The 22092-nt window shown below is 44.4% G+C and overlaps 1 protein-coding gene across 10 annotated transcripts in view; it reads right to left on the reverse strand.

The window, feature by feature from the left end:
* Positions 1–22092, reverse strand: part of Eri3 (ERI1 exoribonuclease family member 3) — a 133079-nt gene that overhangs the window by 38568 nt on the left and 72419 nt on the right. For 6 of the 10 annotated variants that reach the window (XM_042675868.1, XM_042675834.1, XM_042675800.1 and 3 more), the window contains one exon: positions 4608–4709. The exons of the other annotated variants lie outside the window; for them this stretch is intronic. In XM_042675868.1, coding sequence (XP_042531802.1) covers positions 4608–4709 — 102 coding nt within the window. The remainder of the gene's footprint in view (positions 1–4607; positions 4710–22092) is intronic. 10 annotated transcript variants of the gene reach the window in all.

The raw sequence follows: 22092 nt of genomic DNA on the forward strand, positions 1-22092 counted from the left end.
GAACCTTCTCTCTGAAACACACTCAACATCTTAGTCCCCGTACCTCCCTTTGTCAACTCAATTTTCACTGTTTTTAGTCAGGCCTTGGAAACCACACTAACTCATTTACAATATGTTAGGCTATACATGCTCATACAGCAATATAGACACAGTGTAGTCCTCAGAAAGCAGATGTTAACTAAATACCAATATAAATGGTCACTAAGTTGTGGCTATAAGAAGGGCTCAAAAAAGAAATACAAGAAGTCAAGACAGGACAGAAGAGAAGAGCTTGACCTAGTTGAGAAATACTTCCCCCAAGACAGGCAAGCAGAAACTGACTGGGTGTGGGAAGTGGGGGGTATGTTTGGGTCAAGCTAAGATCTCAGCAGTAGGAAAGACTCAAATCAAATCAAAGCTGGCATCCCTGAAGCACATAAAGCAAGTATGAAACATAGCTGATAAGGAGGCAGGTGATACATCCAGGCAAGGCTTCAAAAGACACGTCAAGGGTTTTTTGACCCCTCCCTAAGGCCATCTAAGGGCTTTCCATTGTCGGAGAGAATTCAACTAACTGAGCTAGATGTGGTGGCATGTGCCTGTAACCCCAGATGCTCAGGAGGCTGAAGCAGGAAGATCAAGAATTTGAGACCTGCCTGGGCCACATGGAGAGATCCTGTCTCAAAATTAAAAAAAAAACAAAAACCTTCAAGAAGATATAAATAGGAAATAATAACACTAGTCCTTGGCCTCAATTTCCTCCCTGGAAACAAGGAACCTAATTACTAGATTTTTCTAAGTTCCTTTCTGATATGAAGTTCACCATACTGGAGGGGCTTCAACTTCCAGTAGGAGCCAGGTTTATTTTGCTATTTTCCTATCAGAACACTCACCTTTCACTCTCTCCAACCCCCGAACTGTCTGCTAGGGCACTACTTTAAGGGAGTCCCTTTCTTAATTATTTCTTCTTCTTCCTTCCTTCTTTCTTCTTTCTTTCTTTCCTTCCTCCTCCTCCTCTTCTTCCTTCTTCTTCTTTTCCTCTTCTTCTTCCTCTTCCTCCTCCTCCTTCTCTTCTTTTTCTTCCTCCTCCTCCTCCTCCTCCTCCTCCTCCTCCTCCTCCACCACCACCACCACCACCACCTCTACCTTCTCTCCTCCTCTTCCTCCTCTCTCATCTCAACTGCCAGACCCAATACTCTCAACAGTACTTTGTTTAATCACTTATCACATATGCATTGGCACTCCTGGCTAATCCAGGAACTGCCCTATTACTGGCTCCCTGACCTCTGATAGCCATTTCTGAGGCAGGATGGAAAGTCTACAAGCAGGCACATGCTGTTCCAGCCTTAGGTGTAGGCCTCCTTCTCTCTGCCCACAGTCTGAGAACTCGACAGGCCTCCACTTAAAAAGGGTGCTAAAAGCAATGATGTCTCCCAGTGTGATGGGAGATATTTGTGTCTGCTTTACCCTTGGCTTTTTGCTCTGGTTCAGGTAGGAGCGGGGTGGGCCGGCTGGCAGATCTGAGAGCGCGGCACGCCCCAGCGGGCAGGGCACACAGCGCGGAGGAAGGCGCGAGTCAGTCTGGAGTGCTCCCCATTTATCAAGCTCACGCAGGCCGCCAGCCGAGCGAGTCTTTCTATCATTACACCTCTCAAAATCCGATTCATACCACTAATCCTGCCTTCATTCTCCCAGATTAATAACATCTCTTTCAACCTTCACAGTGTGATAAATAGACAAAGAGAGAACAAAAGGAGAGACAGAAGAGAGAGAAAGAGCTGGAGCAAGTCCCCATAATAGAGAGAGCTGAGAAAGAGGAGAGGGAAAAAAGGAGAGCGAGAGAGAGCAGGCAGCGGCCAGAGACTGCAGCTGCCTCAGAGAGCGGCTCTGAGGAGAGCTGGCGGCTGCGCCCCGCTATGCGCTCTGCTCTGTCCCCAAAGAGAAAGAAAGGCTCGTTAACAGCGCCTTCCTGCTGGCACTTTTGTTCAAATTCTTTTCTTCCCTTCCAATCCTGCTTTAGGTCAAATTCCATGAAAATGACTCTCCCGGCTTCCTGGTCTGTTCCCATCCTCCTCACCAGGCCCAGAAAACCAACCTAGACCTTGGCAGAAGTCTGGGTACATGATGGGCTGGGAATGGTTTAAAGGGTAGGGCAGGTTTGCTTAGGATGCCAGCTGGCCTGGCTCAGAGGCAGGTGCAGAAGCACACCATATCTTAGGCAAGTTCATCACAGCTGCTCTCCTAACCTGAATCCATACCCCTGACCTGCTCTTCTGGAATAATGAAAATAGAAACAGAAAAAAAGAAAACATTGGGGTTCAATCCCTATGTATCTTGTCATTGATAGGCTCCAGATGGCCCCAACAGCCCAGCCAGATGGTGAAAGTAGATATCCCTCATGGTTGCTAAAGCAACATTTGGGCTATACTTCTAAAGAAGGGTGGAGAAGTATGACAGAGACAGTAAACCCAGTGAGCCCCAGTCCTACCATAACCTAATGGATATTTGGCATAATTTTTGTTCTCTGCCCAGAAGCTCACCCACACTTGTCTCCACAACACACTGCCTCTATTCTGCACAGACCTCGCTGAAGGACTCCTTTCTGGATGCCATTTGAGTTCTTTCAGAATAATTCAGCCACTCTCTCTTCCGGGCTCTGTAAGGCAATACCATTTACCCTGCAGTGAGCATGTGTTTCCCTCATTCCACTGGAAAGTCTGTCTTCTGATTTCCCTATTTTTATGTCTAAGTTGCCCATGGCAACTGTGACTTTGTCCAAACTAGCCCTAACTAAGCCCGGCTTGACCCTCCCTCTGGACTGCAGAACATTCCTAGGCTGCTAGCTATCCTGGTCCAGAGGGAGGAGCAGAAGCACAGCATGCCAGGAGGCTCCAGTGGCCCTAAGCATGCACTGCTTTCACAGCCCATGAGTCAGGGAAGGAGGGCTACAAGCTTCCTGAACCACTTCACCACTCAGCACACTCATGTCAGGTTGGAGGATGAGGAGAGGTGGGTATATGCAGAAGGACATCCTGCCCTACCGGATCCAGCCCAATGGGAGGAGCCTTCCAGGAGTCAAGGCTTCTCCTAGAATAGGGAGCCTGGTGGATAGGAATGCCCTGAAGCAGATTCAGGGTAGAAGGCTGGTGGTCTGTTTGGAGGCAAGTCCTATCTAAGGAATCTCATACAGACACTTTTCACACCCTTCCCTCCACAAAGCTTGCTCTTCCTTCCTCTGATCCCTTATCCCATTCAGTTCTCCTTCTGGACCTGATGGCTGCTACTCACACCCATCATTCATTCCTGGGACCCTATCACTCAATTCTCCACTTGAAATCTTAGAGATTCACTGGGCCCATTTAAAATAAGAAAACAAACAAATACATATATAGAAACAAACTAAAGGGAGAAAAGATGCTGAAACAAGTAGAGGTAGTACTTGGGATCCCTTTCACAAAACAACAACAACAATAACAACAACAACAACAAAAAAAACCCCCAGAAGTTCCATTAACCTTAAGTCTACACTTCTCTTCTGTCAGACCTCCAGGAACAGACACCTGCAATAGTGTGTCTGATAGGCCCAAGGGACCCAAGGAGGTGGGGAAGAGATGATGAAGAAGAAGGGTGAGAAGAAGAGAAAATTATACTGTTTCACTGATGAGGATTAGTATTTTCTGCAGCCAACCTGGCCTACTAGTGCCCTAGCCTTGGGTGATGAGAGCCCAACTGGTGGCTATATGGGCCCACGTTTCCTCAAAGCCCGAGGTCACAATAAAGTTCCAGAAACATGGACCTGACCCTAAGAGATAGCATCAGCCACTGTCAATCCTTCTGCCTGCCTGTATCTATGGATTCCATCTGCAAGGAGCCAGGCAACTTACAGGACAGCTTTTCTAGGGTTTCTGAAAGATGCTTCATTTCATACAGACCTGACTTTCACAGAAAGACAAGCCCAAGCCTGCCAGACCTTCTATCCTCTGTCTCCATTGTTAGTCCTTACCTCACATACACTTTTGCTTCTTCCTCTTTGCTTCTTCCAAGTTTTTTTTAGGTCCAAGTTCAGTGCTCGAACTCAGTACCTGACACTTTCATTCAGTGGCTGGTGCTCTGCCAACTGAGCCATGGCTCCAGCCCCATCTTCCAACCTCTTTAGGCTTCTTTGAACGCTTTCCCCCCAGAAGTGAGACTTCACTGCATGTTTGAGGAATAAACCTCAGGGGATCATTGCCCTTCAGTTATAGAAACAGCCAAAGACCCTAATATGGGACCTGTTAGGGACCAGAAAGGAAGTCAGCCACACACTAAGTGGTTTCTGGTAGATTAAGAAGCCATACCCCAGAGATACTTTCCTTTTTGCCCTAAGTAGCTGGTTCTAGAGCTCACTCCTCCAGGCAGCCAGTAGCCAGAGTAAGAGGAGAAGTTGGGTCCTAACGCGTAAAAAGCTCCAGCAAAGCAAAATCATTTACTCTTCAGTGCGACTGCTCAGCAGAGCTAATAAATCTTGCATGAGCAGGGCCGATTCTAATTTCCTAATATGAAAAGGCATTTGGATTGAGAGAGAGGGGGAGATAAAAGTGATTGAATCTCCAATAGTCCAGGTTACTGACAAGAAACATCCTGCTCACCCCGAGAGAAGGATGGCAACACCCGCCTGCCTGCACACACCCATCCGTTCTGCCCCCCTCTTGGCGCGATACATCTCCGTCTCTTCTATTGACAGGACGTGGCTTTAAACACAGTTACACAAGTTATCATTTCTGCCTTCTGATCAATCTGAATTTTCAGGACAATTACCCTCTTAATCAATGATTGCTATCAGCAGCCCCGTGCCTGGACGGATTTCTCAGCAAGGTAATCATGCCGCCAGGCTGGACGGCGCGTGCATAGGCAATGAAGCTCCGGGTGGGGTTTCCTCCCTCCTTGAGTCCCCATATCCCAGAGTCACTGCCAGTATTAAAGACAAGGACAGCAAAGTGTGAAGGCCACTTCAAGGAGTGGTGGGAGCAAAAGGAAGGGGAGGGGGCCCAGTTATCCAGTCAGCCTTCTAAACTACCCGATTACGGAACAAACCTATTAAAACCCTAGATTTACTGCCCACTATCCTGATGCATCTTCACATGCTCTCCTGCCATCATTTCTACCTCCTAATTAGCCTAAGAAAGCCCAATTCTAATTATGGGCTCAAACTATTAGGTTGAATAAGTGCAAACAAAAGAGAAATATTGGCTTTACTAGTCTCTCAGAAGCTATTGGTCCGCAAAGTCCCTTTTCTTCCAAGGACTTGATTTCTATCAGCTAACTAACTGGGACGGCAGGGGTAGCCTCTTCTCCTTGGCTATCCAGGCAGCAGAAACTATTAAAAAGCCAGCCTGTCCTTTTTTTTTTTTTTTGTCAGTTGTGGGGCTTGAACTCTGGGCCTAGGCGCTGTCCCTGTGCTCTTCAGCTCAAGGCGAGCACTCTACTGCCTGAGCCACAGTGCCACTTCCAGTTTTTGGGTAGTTTATTGGAGATAAGAGTCTCACGGACTTTTCTGCCCGGGATGGCTTTGAACTGTGATCCTCAGATCTCAGCCTCCTTAGTAGCTAGGATTACAGGCGTGAGCCACCTGCGCCCGGCTGCCAGCCTGTCCTTGAGCAAAGAGGCCTAGTCTAGCCCAGTACTCCTTCCTTTAGGGTCTTTGCACAGAACAGCTCTCTGTGCATAAAACAATCCAGGGCCTCTCAGAAGAGGGAAGAAGAGAGAATAGTAGAGTTTATGTGCAGTCAGCTAGAGGCCATGTTTGCTACCCTAGAGGCAATTCAGAGAAGTTTCTCCTACCACCATGTTAGGCAAGAACTTGAGAGGCCAACAGTGGAATGAAGAGCTCAAGGGTACTGAAGTGAGCTGGGCATCAGTGGCTCACACCTGTAATCCTAGCTACTCAGGAGGCTGAGATCTGAGGGTCACGGTTCAAAGCCTGCCTGGGCAGAAAAGTCTGTGAGACTCTTATCTCCAATAAACCACCAGAAAACCAGAAGTGGCGCTGTGGCTCAAGCGGTAGAGCGCTTGCCTTGAGCTGAAGAATGCAGGGATAGCACCCAAGCCCAGAGTTCAAGCCCCACAACCAACAAAAAAAAAAAAAAAAGGGATACTGAAGTGAACTTGATGTGCTGTTATACTATTGCAGAGAGGGCCTGGGATTAAAATGGTTCAAAAATTTTGCTATTTCATCCTGAAGGGTAAAAGGATTGTGTGTGTGTGTGTGTGTGTGTGTGTGTGTGTGTGTGTGTGTATTGGGGGGGGCAGAGAGGGGGAGATGGGGAAGACGGGAGAAGAGAAGGGATAGAGAGGGAGGAAGGCGATAGGAAGAGAGCAAGAGAGGGAGAGCAGAGAAAGGAGGGAAGAGCGAGAGAGAGAGGAAGACAGAGGGGGAGAGAGAGAAAGAGAGAGGGAGAGAGAGAGAGGGAAAGAGAGAGAGGGGGGGAGAGAAGCAGAGAGGGAAAGAGAGAGAGAAAGGGAGGGCGAGAGAGAGAGATAGTCCTGAGGCTTGAATTTAGGGTCTGGGTGCTGTCCCTGGGCTTTTTTGCAACAAGGCTAGCACTCTAACACTTGAGCCAAGCTCCTCTTCTGGCTTTTTTGGTGGGTAATTGGAGATAAGCCTTTCCTGCTTGGGCTAGTTTCAAACCATGATTCTCAGATCTCATCCTCCTGAGTAGGTAGGGTTACAGGCATGAGCCATCAACATCAGGCCAGCATCTGTGTTTTTATTCACTGACATTTACTGAGTACTACCCATGAGCTAAGTTGTGAGGATACAGAAGTAACTCCTGTTTTTACAAACATCATAATATACTAAGATAGACAGACCTTAAAAAAAAAAACACCAAAATCAATAATGTGAACTTGAATATGAATGTTTGCAGAATTACCCATAACAACCAAAAAGTGGGGGGAAATTCAAATGTCTATCAATTGACAAGTGAATAAAGAATATTCCCATATAACAGAATTTTATTCAGCATTAGTAAAGGACTGATTGATACATGGTACAACATGAATGAACCTTGAAAATTATGCTAGACAGAAGAAAATAAGAGTCACAAAAGACCACATGTAAAGAATTGCCAGAATAGGCAAATCTATAGAGATTCCTTAGGGCCAGTGTGTTTTAGGGAGAGAAACAGGAAGTGACTGCTGATGGAACTTAAGGGGGACAAAGTGTTCTAAACTTAGAGGATAATGGTAGCTATACAACTCTATTAATATACTAAAATAAATTGTACATGTTAGCCGATGCTGGTGGCTCACGCCTCCTAGCTACTTAGGAGGCTGAGATCTGAGGATCACAGTTCAAACCAGCATGGCAGGAAAGTCCGTGAGACTCTTATCTCCAACGAAACACCAGAAAACCAGAAGTGGCGTTGTAATTCAAGTGGTAGAGCACTGTACTTGAGCGGAAGAGCTGAGGAACAGCACCCAGCCGAGTTCAAGCCCCACAACCAACCAAAAAAAATTGTACATGTTAAATGTGTGAACTGTATGGTATGTGAATTATATCTCAATAAAAGTACTTTTAAAAAAATACATACTTTCAGCCGGGTGCTGGTGGCTCACATCTATCATCCTAGCTCTCGGGAGGCTGAGATCTGAGGATCATGGTTCGAAACCAGCCCAGGTAGTAATGTCCGTGAGACTCTTATCTCCAATTAGCGACCAGAAAACTGGAAGTTGTGTTGTGGCTAGCCTTAATCGAAAAAGCTCAGGGACAGTGCTCAGGCCCTGAGTTCGAGCCCCATACATAGAATTTCACAGGATTGAGAAAGAGGGGAGAATGATGGAAGGAGTGACAATCAAGATGCATTGTACTCAGACTCTAACTTTGTACAACTACTTAAAACAAATATACTATCTCCTGGTAATCCTAACTATTCAGGAGGCTGAGATGAAAGGATCCTGTTTTGAAGCCAACATAGGCAGAAAAGTCTGTGAAACTTTTTACTCTCTAGCAAAAATTTGGAAGTGAAGCTGCGGATCAAGTGAAAGGGTGCCAGCCTTAAGTGAAAAAGCCAAGCCAAAAGTGTGAGGCCCTGAGTTCAATCATCAGTATCAGCACCTGGCATGCCCCTCTCCCCCCAAAAATACATACTAGTATCAAAGTATCAACAGCCCAGAGAGGATTATCAATAGGAAAAAAAAAGTCATGGTAAGCTCCATCACAGTATCCAGTACCCTAAAGGTACTTAGAATAGATGTGTGAAGAGGGAGTAAATTCCATCAGGAAACTGGAAATGTGTTCACAGAGGACATAAGAAATTAGGTCTTAAAGGATATGGAGGTGTTCACTAGGCAGGAATGGAGCAAAGGGCTTTCTAGGTAAATGGAACAAATATCAATAAAGCTCTGAAGTGTACCATAAAGACCATCTTGGCATAGTTGTAAAGGTACAAAGGTGAACTGTAAGGTCAGGCTACAGAGTTGTATACTTTATTCAATAGACATCAAGATATTTTATTTTTATTTAAATGTTTTATTGTTATTATAAAGGTTATATGAAGAGGAGTTACAGTTACGTAAGTCAAGTAGAGTACATTTCTTTTCAGACAATGTTACCCCTTCGCTTGCTCTCTCCCAGTTTTTCTCTTCTGTCCTTACCCACAACTTGTACAGTTCATTTTCAACCTAAGTGTCTAGTGAGTACCACTGCTGCATTTGTTCACCTTTGGTCCCTCAATTTCATCAAGGTATTTTAAGTGAAAAAATGCTAATCGAGGATAGTTTGTGGCTTGATGGTTCAGGCATGGGAAACAGTATGTTACAGTTGAAAGGGCATTGCTTGTAGGTCATGCTATCCAGGATTTAAATCTTTTAAGTCTTTCTAATAACTTCTCATAACCAGCAAGGACTTGGATTTTGTTTGTTTTGCTCACTATTTTCTCCTCAGTGCATAGTATAGTGCTTGACTCAGTACTCAACAGAAAACATGAATGACTATGTTGAATTCAATCCCATTTGACAAACATTTATTCAGCAATTTATAGAGCATGAGTTCTTCAAGAGTAGGGTCTCCCTCTGATCTCCAGCCTCATATTTCTCACAAGTTGTTTGGCACAGAGAGCTGGTGCTCAATCTGTAGTAATTCCCTTCTTTCTTTTGGTCTAGGAGATTTCCCTATGGCCCAGTGAATTTTTGGTAAGCTCAGCTTGAACACATCACTGTAACTAACAGGAGACTGAAGTTGTAGGGATGGAAGGCTTCAGTACAGCAATAGGAGCAGGTAGTTGTGCCCGTAGTTTTTTGCCCTAAAGCAAGCCACAGTGCTCTAGGATGCCAACAGGCAATTTAAGTCATAAACTTGGGGAAGAATGAAGTGGGGACTAGAAGCCAATCCTGCAGGCCTTCCTGCATCCAAGGCAGTGGGTATACTTTAAGGGAGGAAGCCAACACTGATAAGCTGCATGACTAACAGGTAGATTGAGGGGGGAAGATCTGGGTCTTATTTCCTGAGCACTCTGTCTGTCCTGACTCTGGAGATCTGCCATTTCCAAGTTTTCTCTGGTCAGAAGAGCCCTTCTGACCACAGTATAAAGGAGCTCCTCAGTTTCCCAACCCCCAATTCCTATAGGGCACCTCCCCCTCCCTTCTCTCTTTCCTCGCTTTTCTTCCTACAGAGCTTCCCTCCAGCCATAAAAATAAAATAAAACACAAACACCCACAGTCCAGGAGGAGGGCGTCAGACAGATAATGGGCATTTTATATCTTTTTATGACACTCCCCATAGGCAGCTCAGCAATCACAGCGCAATAAAGGCAGGCATGCAGCTTGCATAGTTAAACAACTGCCGGGTAATTAGGCACAGCAAACACACCACTGGGGAGGCCTCAGGCCTGCCCTGGGATCTGCCTGCAGCCTGCCTCCTGCTTGCAACCAGGTCAAGCCCAGGCCTAACACTGTTTTGGTGACCACTGCCAAAGGCATACTGGAACTCAGGCCTGTGCACACTCATGAACATACTTGCCCAGACCCACATTATACTTCCGGAGCAACCAGCCTGGGTCTCATCTGCCCAGGAGGGACACTTGTCTCTTCCAAAGAAGGCAACCTAAGGTTTCAAGAGGTTCCTACTCTAAGGTCTTTGAAGAAGTCACAGCAGACAATAGCAGGGACTAGCTCTTCAGGACAGCTCACAGCTCACCAAGTGGCAAAGAGAAAAATATCAGGACATAGACATATTTATATAGATTCCTGTCTCTTGTCAATTCTGGCTTAGACAAGAGCTGAATCCAAAATGTAAAAATGATGTATATACACCCCATATGTATATCCCTATCACAGCACTCCTTCTGTAGTGTATTCACATTTATATGGGACTGTGCAGCTCAACTCTTGATCATTCTGTGAGCTGACTGAGTCTACTGTCAGCTCTTTTGGAGAAACAGTGGTCTGAGCTAGGGGCCATAACATTCCCTGCAGACTCCCCTGTCCCCCATTACTTCTTATTGACATATTCATCTTTCAAAGCAGACAAGGAGCTCTGTACAGGTGGAGACCAGAACTGATTCACCCTCAGAGTACAGATGTCCTGATACATAAGACTTCAGAGAATGACTGGTGGCTGAAAGAAAATACAGATGTCTCAGACCAGGTAGAGTACCTGATACCCAAGGCTTAGGTCCAGGCTCATCTATGCCAACCAAGAAAGAGAAGTACTCAAGTCAGGCAACACTGGCTCACACATGTAATCCTAGCTACTCAGGAGGCTGAGATCTGAGATTTGCAGTTCAAAGCCATCCTGGGCAGAAAAGTCCCTGTGAAACTATTATCTTCAATTAACCACTCAAAAATTGGAAATGGATTGTGGCTCAAAGTGGTAGAGTGTTAGTCTTGAAGAAAAGAGCTCAAGGACAGTACCCAGTCCCTGAGGTCAAGCCCCAGGAACAATTAAAACACCAAACCAAAACAAAAGAAAAATACTCAGAGCTGAGGGTCATACACTTATTGCGTGTGTGTGTGTGTGTGTGTGTGTGTGTGTGTGTGTGTGTGTGTGTGTGTGTGTGTGTGTGTGTGGTTGTGGTTGTTGTTGTCATTTTAATAGGAAAATTCAGAAAAATTCAGAAACTAGGGAACTAAAAGTTAATTAACAGGACAAGAGTCAAAACCTGCTGAAATGCCACTTATAGACTGAGAAAGCCATGCATCTTTAGGAGCCATCCAGATAAGCTCTGATCACCGAGCAGGGAAAGTGGTGGCATCCAAGCTCATACCACTCTTGCCACATGAGAGCTGACAGCAGGACAGTTCAGTTCATAGAAAGACCAAGGGTTGAAGTAGCACAGTCCCAAATGACTGTGAACACATAGCCAGTTGCTTTTCTTGATCTCTTCCTGGACACTACTCAGCATCTGCCAAGCCAACCAACAAAGGAAGGGCTAGTTCCCTGCCTTTAGGGCAGTTCTGCTTCTTCCAACTCCAAAGAAATGAAGAGACAAGAACCTTCTTATCACCTTCTTCATGGTGAAGCCCAAAGCTTAATGACTTTTTGTTCCACCTTATGCCACTTCAAACTGTGACAGGTGCCAGCTATCCAAACTTTTCCAAAGTATCTGTGTATTCCTGACCTGATGTCTGGCAATGCCATCTTCCCTGACCTTCAACTTGTCCCAGTGAGATAGTAGAATAGTTCCAAGGGTACAGATTCAAGTAGGTAATGGTGACTAGAAGATTTTTCTGATCTTCCTTGTATTCATCTTACTTTTAGCTGTAGCAAAAAGCTGGCAAAGATAGAAATGACAACAACAACAAAAATTGCTACCAGGCAAAGTGGTTGGCATGCCTGTAATTACAGCTACCAGGTAGAAGTATGGTCCAAGGCCAGCCCCAGACCAAAAAAAGTGAGAACCTAGCTGAAAAATAACTAAAGCAAAAAGGTGCTGGGGGTGTGGCTCAAGTAGTATAACATCTTCCTAGTAATCATGAGGCTCTGAGTTAAGACCCCAGTACAGAAGAAGAAGGAGCGGGGATCGAGGGGGGAGAGAAGGCAGGCAGGCAGGAAGAAAAGAAATGGCTTCATTAATCTTTGTTGGATGAGAAAGGGCAAATGACAACACCAGAATCCATGTCTTTCACTTTCTAGCTCTAAGTTTGGTCCAGAATTCCTTGTATTACCCCATGCTGCCCTCTAGAGTCAAGGGCCTGATCGGCCCATCTCCAATGCCCAGAGTCAGACCACAAACCCAACTCTGAACCTCTCCCATATTCTCTTGTGTAGGCATGTGAACATATCAGAATATACACATGTATCCCAGCCTCACAAACCTCCTCACATGGGGAGATTTACTTCTTCAAACACACAGTCACACGTGTACAAATGCATCAGTATGGTAACTTCCCTTGCTGCTACCCCTAGACCACAGGTTCTTTTTCTCCTTGCATGAATAGAAAAGACGGCAGTTTTCTAGAGCTACTATATTCCTCCTCTCCCCAATCCTTAGAAGGCAGCATAGACTGGCTCTACACAAATGTTTCTTGCCCTTGTTTGCTCTCAATCTGCTTTCCTCTAATAGAATGCACGTATGACTATCCATACCGGTATCCTGAAAACTACTGCTTACTGTTCCCTAGTCCAGCAAGCTGTTTCACCTCTCAGGCCTTCATTCCCATACTTCCTCTGCATGGATGCTCCTTCTAGTCTTTCAAGACCCAATCAAATTGTTCCTCATTGAAAGCAGTTTTGACTTTCTCTTTCCTACCTAAAATGAGAGTGATTCCTCCCTTCTTTGCTCTGGAAGTAACAGAACAGAGCAGTTAAGAGCATGGTCTTTGGAATCTATGGCCTAGATAATAATCCCTACTCCATCACTTACTACTGCTGGACCTTGTGGCAGGCACATAACCTCTCTCTGTGTACACCTCTCTCATTGTACATCTGTACAATGGTTAACAATAATACTTTAAAGGTTAACAGTCCATACAAAGCATCAGAGAAGTATTTGTTTTTATTAATTAATAATCTCCACTTTACAAATAAGGGCACAAAATTCAAAGAAACAATATCCTACCCAAGACCATAACATGAATCTGTATTCCACTAGACAGCCAAGCATGATGACAGCAGCCGCAAACATGGGCATGTAACAACTATCTCCTGATCCTCAGCATGCAGCAAGAGCAAAATAGTCCAAGGACAGCATAAGTTCACCTTGAACTCTGTGGAGAGCAATTTTTCCCAACTCCTGCCTGCAGAATCCTAGGTGCCCTTGGGCCCCTGCCTCCTGGGTCTCTGAGCCTGGGCACCTCATCTCTGGTGGAAGAGCCAGGTGCTCCCACGTTGTTCTCAGGTCAAGTCTGGGACAAGGATACTACTTTTCTTATTTTATAGAGGAAGATGTTGAGGCTGAAAGAAGTTAAAGGACTCTTATAAAACTCAATTAGCAAGTGTAGAGCCAAGATTCTAAATCAGGACCCCTGGACTCCAGAGCCTGTGTATCAGATATCAGTTGTCTTCTATAGACAACTAGCTGGCTCCACATTCTCTTTCTTGCACCAATACTCTGTGGTCTGTGAGCCATATTCCTATATCCCCAAGGGCCTATATATACCATGTACTACCTGAACGCTAAATGAAGGGCAAGTCACACATTAGCCACGCTACTGCCCAGATTGATGAAGACAGTATTATAACTGATCCACTAAAAAACCAACTAAAGGGCTGGGAATGTGGCTTAGTGGCATTGTTTGCCTAGCATGCATGAAGTCCTGGGTTCGATTCCTCAGTACCACATAAACAGAAAAAGCCAGAAGTGGTGTTATAGCTCAAGTGGTAGAGTGCTAGCCTTGAGCAAAAGAAGCTCAGGGACAGTGCCCAGGCGCTGAGCTCAAGCCCCAGGACTGTCAAAAAAAAAAAAAAATCAACTAAAGTACCTTAGTTTTGTTTTCATTACATTCTTGTCTATCACTATATTCCCTAAATGTGGTTCTACCAAGTCCTGTAAGGGGAAAAGTTTTCTGACATCACTAAAGCTCCTGTACTCTGCCTGCCTATCTGAGAGTTCTCCAAAGCATACCAAGGCACCTTTCCCACAGCACCTTCCTGATGCTTGCCTACAGACTCCAGAGAACTGTTTTTGATGTGAAAAATTGTCCAGAGGTCAACAGCACCCACAAGGGCACAATTCTTTCTGGTCTGGAGTCCCATAAGTGTTAAGAACCAATGCACTCTTCAGCCAAGAACTCACATCCTGGGCTATGGAAGGAAGAAGTCAGGGAGGTGAGTTTCTGTTTTCCCCACCTGCACATTCATTAAAGCCTTCAGTACCTACTCTCTTGGTTCCAGTGTTCTTGCTGTAACAAGCACTCTACAGCCACCAGAATTCTAGGCTAACTGCTTCCCAGCTCATCTGCCTAAGATATGTGGTTTGGAGGAAGAGTACACTCGACTAGTTTCACCTCTTCTTGGTTATATGTGTTCAGGCAAGTTACCTAATTTCTCAGAGTCCAATTAACTGGGAACTCTAACAGCCTGGACACTGGAGCTCACTAGTCCAACCTTAAATTCAGTGTGGATTCAGTTCAAAGCTTAACTGAATGTCTAGTGTATGCCAGGTCCAGTGCTTAGCACTGTAAATACAGAGATGTGTGGCATGCAAACGGCAAGAGCTCAGTGGGAAAGTATTTAAGCAAGTGATATGCTTAGTAAAAAGTACTGAAGCCATACAGAGGAGGTGACTGACTCTTCCAGAATAGGAAAACATCAGAGAAGGTCTCACCTAAAAAGGTTCTGGAGGATGAACAGGAGTTTTCTCAACTCAGTTAAAGGGGGAAAGGCACTGTAACCAAAGGGAACAGCTTACACAAAAAGAGATGAAATAGTCATGTGTATGTATAAAGCAGTAAGGAGTTTGATGTTATAGGCTACAGATAATATGGAGCTAGAGAGGCTGCAATGAGCCAGATCAACTAGAACCTTGAGGTCTCTCTCAAAAGATGGGATAAAGCCTCAGTACCTACCCTCTTGGCTCCAGTGCTCTTCCTGTCGAAACAAGTATCCTGAAATCACACCCTTTCCTGTGCCTTTGATTTAAGAGTTCCTCTCCTGGCCCTGACAGTAAGGCATTTCTGTCCCACAGATTATAACTCACTCTGGGCTATTATTCAGCTCCCCAGCCCTGGCCCTGCTGCAGTTAGTCCAAACATAATATCCTTCATGCATATATTATCTGTCTCCCTATTATCTGGAATCATTTCGGAATTAAATTTCAGTCCTGCAATATTGGCTTCAGGAGCAGCGCGCTTTATGGGCTAGTCAAAGGTTAGAATACCAATCAAAATAACAGTGCCGATGCAGCGAGACATTTTAATATTCCAAAACCCGGTAATTGTAAAAGGACATAATATTTTTTCCCTGATTACCCCAAAGGCAACACATGTTAACAAGGCGAGGGAAGGAGTGAAAGAAATTTCAGAGTTCAGACAGCTGTAAGACATATTTAAAGGAAAACCCAGGCTGGGCACTACACCACAGGGGGTGGGGGGGGGTGGCCAGGAAGAAGAGAAGAAAGGAGACATTCCCTTTAGCTCTGGAAGCCCTTCTACAAACACAGCACAGCTCCTCCTCTACCTCTGGAATACAACTCAAGAGCTGATGCCCTGGAAAGAGGGTGGGGTGAAAGAGGAAGAAGTTGTCATCTGGCACTTTGTTCCCTGCCTGGGTTCTAGTTTTAGTTTACACTTCAGTAGCCTTCAGTTCAAGATCAGTCCCACCTAGGGTTTCAGCATCCAACATGGCATCAAGCACCCTAAGCATCCTGCCCACTCCCAGCTCTTTATCCTGTGCCTCCACCTCTCCTTCACTTGCACCTAGTGCTCAATGACCTACACTGAGCTCAACGTAAGACAGCAAGAGGTCCCCACCTAGCTGGTCCACACAGCTGGCTTCCACCAGGAATCCACCCCAAACTGTCCACTGCCCCGCAGACAATGTTCTCCTTTTACAAGGCTGGGCGGCAGTATCTATCTGGTATTGACCACTGAGAGGCCCAGAGGTATCTGCCCATAGTGTCATCTCTTCTTCCTTCAAAGCAAAATGAAATAAACACATTGCAGGGTTTCTAGATATTCATGTTTTGCTTAGTCTTCATTTTTGTTTCATTCTCCCCCCCTCAATTAACTTCTGAGTAATACTAGTTGAGGGGTTCTGTAGTTGGCACCAGGCAGCTACCTTTGAATAAAGCCCTTAGCTTCTATCTGGCTGATAGTTACCTGAGCAAATTTACTCTCACAGTTCCAAAACGGTAGTTACCATGACTAGCAGAGTTCTGTACCCTCTTCTGACTGATGGCTCCCCAGCTAGCTCCACCCTTTGGCTGAAGTCTCAAATCTGCATCATCCTGACCCACTTATGGCCCCCAGCAAAGAACTTCATTAAGGCCAAGAATTTTTTCCTCCATAAGCCCTTAATGTATTACTTCAATGATTGGGACTCTGAATACTCCAAGGTCAAGAAAAGCCATCAATTGTAGATACCAACACTCCCTTCAGCAGTGTCTCCTGCTGTACTCTCCAAAGGGAGGAGATGGAGAGACAGAATATTCCTTAGAGGTGTCTGAAAAGGTCTCCTCCTCCTCCTTCCTCTTTAATGGTCAGTTCCAATTTCACCCTTTCAGAGCTCATAGTACCTACAGCAGGGCATAGGGTATAAGGTGACAAAGGAAAAGTAGAGCTGCAACCTTCATAGCCTGAAACACCTAGGTCTGTTAAATTCTTGGCAGTCCTTATCTCTTCAACTGCAGGGCATGACTGGATGAACTGTCTGCCAGACACAGAATCCTCCTAAGCCTGCCTGCTCACCTTCCCCAAAGCCTACCCAACCAAGCTGAGGCACCAGAAGTGATGCAGCTGACTGTGCATTTACTTAAACATATGTGTGCATATTTTATGTGTGCATGTATATATCCATACACTCACATTCTTATGAAGGTTTCATCCATTCTGTTTCATGGTTTCTTGTTTATAAAAACATTCTTTTCCACTCACCTGTAGCTACCCACTTCATACTTTGCAAACTGTTTTACTTCTGAAATCACAAAGTCAGACATTCTACTCTTTAACTGTGCTCAACTGTACCTACCTCATCTACTCCTCATTTTACCTTCTTTCTCCTGTCAGCCTTCTGCTATCATCTCTTCCCTCAATATCCCACTCAGACACATTAGTCCATCCTGCCAACTGCTGTCTTGACAATAACTTTCATTCCTCATTCCTTTTATTGCAAGTCCTTAAAGAAAATCTCTGCTCCAGATGAAGTTAAATGTCTGTTCACTCCATGCTCACAGCTAGCTAGCTGAGCTTAGTCAAAGAAAAGTCTTACATCTAAATAAAGTGGCTCCACTATGAATTAATATCATCAACGTAATTGGACCCCCAATATTGATCGCTTAGAACTCTTACTGCACTTAAGACAGTTCAATCACCTGTTCTTTACCAAAAGGATATCAATCTTCTGCTACCTTCTGCAAACCTGCCCAGCCCTCACTATTAGTTATCTGTACATGGCTGGCCTTCGGTTTCATAAAGAAAAATAAACAGCATTGGATGGTCATTACCTCAATTTGCCATTACCAAATCTGCAAGACTGTCTACAATGGATCTCCTGTCACACTGAAAGGGCATCTTTCTCCAGAAGAAAACCAGTTTCAGCCAAGTACCAGTATTTCATACTTGTAATCCTAGCTACTCATAAGGCGAAGGATCCCACTTCAAAGCCAGCCCAGGCAGACAAAGCTGAGAGATCCTTATCTCCAATTAACCAGCAAAAAGCTGAAAGTGGAGGTGTAGCTCAAATGGTAGAGTACTGGTTTTGAGCCAAAAACCTAAGGGTTCCAGACCCTAAGTTCTAAACCATAAGTTCAAACACCAGTACCAATACCCAAACAAGCAAACAACAAACACATACAAACACTCCTATCCCACTCCCCCCAAAACCCCAAGAATTTCAAGAATCTGGTTCTTGCCAGGCACTGGTGGCTCACGCCTGTAATCCTAGCTACTCAGGAGGCTGAGATCTGAGAATCGCAGTTCAAAGTAGCCCGGGCAGGAAAATGATGAGGCTCTTATCTCCAATAAACCACCAGAAAACAGTGGCCCTCCCACAGCTCTTACTCTTTCTTTCTCCTTCAAAGTCACATTTCTGAACAAGTTAAAATATCCCTATCACCCCCATTTTCTCCTGTACTCTCCACCTCACTCCCATTTGGCTCCTGTCCTTATCACGCACTAAAAAGCTTTCACTAAGATCACTGAGGTTCCTTGTGGCTAATCCTGTGCTCACATTTTGGTCTTCATTTATGAAAGCCTCTCAGAACTGAAAACTCTCTCTTTCCTTGATTTCTACGATACCACACTCTCATAGTCTCTCTTCTACCACCATTCTGTTACTTTCTGTTCTGTCTCTTTATCATGAAGAGTCAGACAAAATTAAATTTAAGTTCTAGTTCTGCCACATACTGTCATGAAAACATCCATCAAGTTTTGTCATCATTCTATGCCTTGGTTTCTCAACCTCACAATGTGAAAATATGAAAATCATGTGCTCTTTTGCCACATGAAGCCTTCTACCACACATTAAGCTGAGGCCTCCAGGTGTTGGACAGCTCAGCCTCTAGAACCATCAGCCATATAAACTTCTATTGTTTGTAATCTACCCAGTCTGTGAAAGCAGCAGTAAATGAACTAGGGCAAAGGTTCTAGCACACAATATGCAATCAATAAATAACTAGCATCATTATTATCACTATTATCGTGATCACTCCTTGTTCTTCTTCGTGTCTAACTTTCCTCACTATCTATCAAATGCTGAGTATTTCTCAGTGTTCTGTCCTCTGCTTTCTTTTCTTTTTCTTTTTTTTCCTCTATATACTCGCAATTCCAACCACTTCTTCCAAGCTTTTGTTATTATTCATATGCCAATAATTCCCCCAAATCAATATCTCTTATCCAGACTTCACCCCTTAGCCTTCTCAACAGCTTCATAATAACGTCCCTAAGGCATCTAAACTTAACATTTCCCAAGCAAAGTTATCATCTCTTCTAATTCTAAGGCTTCTCCTCTTCCACTATCTTAGAAAACTCATTCCAATTCACTCAGGTGCTCAAATCATAAACCCTGGGTCATCATGATTCCCTCTTTCATCTCCAACCCTCACAGCCAATCAATCACCATTTCCTGTCTATTACACAGTGAAGTGCTGCTGTAACACTAGATTTTAAAGTGCACATTTGTTCCAATGTAACTGATTTGGGAATTATTAGGGAATGATTTAGCAAAATGTAAATTTTACATTTCTTTATGTGTCATTTGGCCCACAGATATATTAATGTGTATTTGCTGTGGTGTGGTGGAATATGTTTATAATTTCAACTCTCAAGAAGTAGAGGCAGGAGTTCAAGGCCAGCATGGGCCTTGTTTGTCTAAGAAGACAAGCAAACAACAACAAAAAGATATACTAGATAAATAGGAGAAAGTATATCTAGCTGAACAGAATGTGGCAGAACTCAGAAAGCATACACACCTGAAACATCCACCAGCCACATGTGTTACAGGCCACATCAATCCATTTGATATCAGAGACTCATCATCCACCACTTCAAAGTAACTCACAAGCTATGACACTGCTTATGCCCAAGCAAATTTTGGACATTTTTTAGAGTAAAGCAACATATTTATTATAGTACTTAGGCTATTTCTTTTTTCTTTCTTTCCTTTAATTGTGCTTGTCCTGGAGCTTGAACTCAGAGCCTGGGCATTGTCCCTTAGCTCTTTTTTGCTCAAGTCTCTACCACTTACTTGAGCCACAACTCCATTTCTGGCTTTTTGACAGACTTTCTTACCCAGGTTGGCTTTGAACTACAATCCTTCGAACTTAGCCTGGGGTGGGAAGGTGGCTCAGTGGTAGAGCGCTTGCCTTGCATGCATGAGGCCCTGGGTTTGATTCCCCAGTACCACATAAGCAAAAAGAAAAAAGCCAGAAGTGGCGCTGTGGCTCAAGTGGTAGAGCACTAGCCTTGAGCTGAAGAGCTGATGGACAGTGCCCAGGCCCAGAGTTCAGGCCCCATGACTGGACCCCCCCCCCCCCCCCAAAAAAAAAAAACCAAAGAACTTAGCCTCCTGAGTAGATAGGATTACAGGTATGAGTCACTAGTGCTAAGCAATAAGTATTTCTTAACCATTTAGTACGTAACACTATAATTCACTATCATTAGATTTCTTTTTTTTTTTTCCGGTCGGTCATGGGACTTGAACTCTGGGCTTGGGCACTGCCCCTGTGTTCTTCAGCTCAAGGCGAGCATTCTACGGCTTGAGCCATAGTGCCACTTCCGGTTTTCTGAGTGGTTTATTGGAGACAAGAGTCTCACAGACTTTCCTGCCCGGGCTGGCTTTGAACCACAATCCTTAGATCTCAGCCTCCTGAGTAGCTAGGATTACAGGCATGAGCTATGTTATCATTAGATTTCTATCTTTTTCATATATAGCACTGATGAAGTTTGAGTGTCATACTACTAACTGCATTTTTATCACATGACTTTCCATGTATAGGAATTTTTAGAAACCTGTATGTTCCATTACAGCAGAGTTGGCTATACAATTCAACATTTTACAATCAGTCCACTTCTTTACATTTTTGCTGCTATCAGTTTAATTCAAGTAGCTATCATCTTCTGCTTAGATTATAGCAATGCTCTGACTCTCTGGTTCTTAATTAGTAACAGTACTTCCCAACGCTCAGCCTGTCCAGAGGACTAGACAGGCGTGTACAGGGCTGTGTGTGTGAGAGAGAGGAAGAATGCATTTTTATTTTGCTAACAATTTGAAGAGAGACACTATTGGTATTCAATATGCAGGAGTCAGGAATACTACAAGCTCAACAATGTCATTCACATAATTTGTCTCACCTAAAAAATGCCAAATGAAGCCCCACTTAAGACAAATCACCTATGGCCGGCACCAGTGGCTCATGCCTGTAATCCTAGCTACTCAGGAGGCTGAGATCTGAGGATCGCAGTTCAAAGCCAGCCTGGGCAGGAAAGTTCGTGAGACACTTATCTCCAATAAACCACTCAGAAAAACTGGAAGTGGCACTCACTGTGGCTCAGGTGGTAGAGTGCTAGCCTTGAGCTGAAGATCTGAGGGATAGTGCCCAGGCCTAGAGTTCAAGCCCCAATACTGACAAAAAACAACAACAACAAAAATGTAAGAGGAGCTGGAAGTATGGCTTAAGTACAGGAGTACCTGCCTAGTAAGGCATGAGGTTCTGAGTGCAAACCTGAAAAAAATACTGTGAAAAAGAAAACCCAGTAACTGATTTCTCATATCTGCTCTTAGCTCTCTCTAAACTGCAGCAGAGCTTTTTAAAAATGCAAATCAGATGATGCCTCTCTTATGTTTAATACCCTTTAATAGCTTTCCCTTACCCTAAAGATAAAGGTCAAATTCAAAGTGTGATTTAAAGCTCCTGCCTTCCTCTCCAGTTTCATCTCATGCCACTCTCCTCCTCTGCCCATATTCACTATGCTTTCTGTAGACATTCAGTCAACAAATACTGATTAAATATCTGTGTGCCACCAACCAGTCAACAGAGTGATGGGATATAACAGTGAGCAAGAGGCACACTGTCTTCCTGGCTTCTATGGAGATACAAGGCCTCTCCACAACATGCTGCTTCTGTGCTAGGTCAATTTCTCCTTCAGATTTCAGATTATACATTTCTCCCCAGAAACATACTTTACCTCACTCTGAACTGTTTACTGTTACTCAATGCAACTGAAATTATTTGTCCAAGAGCTATCTTTTCAGGGACATCTACACTTGGCACATGCTTGTAATCCCAGCCACCCAGGAGGTGGAAATGGGAGGATTACAATTTCAGGCCAGCTCAGGTTAAAAAAAAAAAAAAGCCAGCAAGACCCTCTCTCCATAAACAAACCAGTGTGCCATTTATACCTGTAATCCCATCCATTTAGGAGGTGATGTAGGGGGAACATTGTATGAGGCTGGCCCAGGCAAAGGCACAAGATCCTAACAAAACCAAACTGAATTAGAGAGGTTAAGCTCTGAGGATTGTGATTCCAAGACAGCCCAGG

This window comes from Dipodomys spectabilis, unplaced genomic scaffold (assembly GCF_019054845.1).
Source record: "Dipodomys spectabilis isolate Male_0828 unplaced genomic scaffold, ASM1905484v1 ptg000002l, whole genome shotgun sequence".
Lineage (NCBI taxonomy): Eukaryota > Metazoa > Chordata > Mammalia > Rodentia > Heteromyidae > Dipodomys > Dipodomys spectabilis.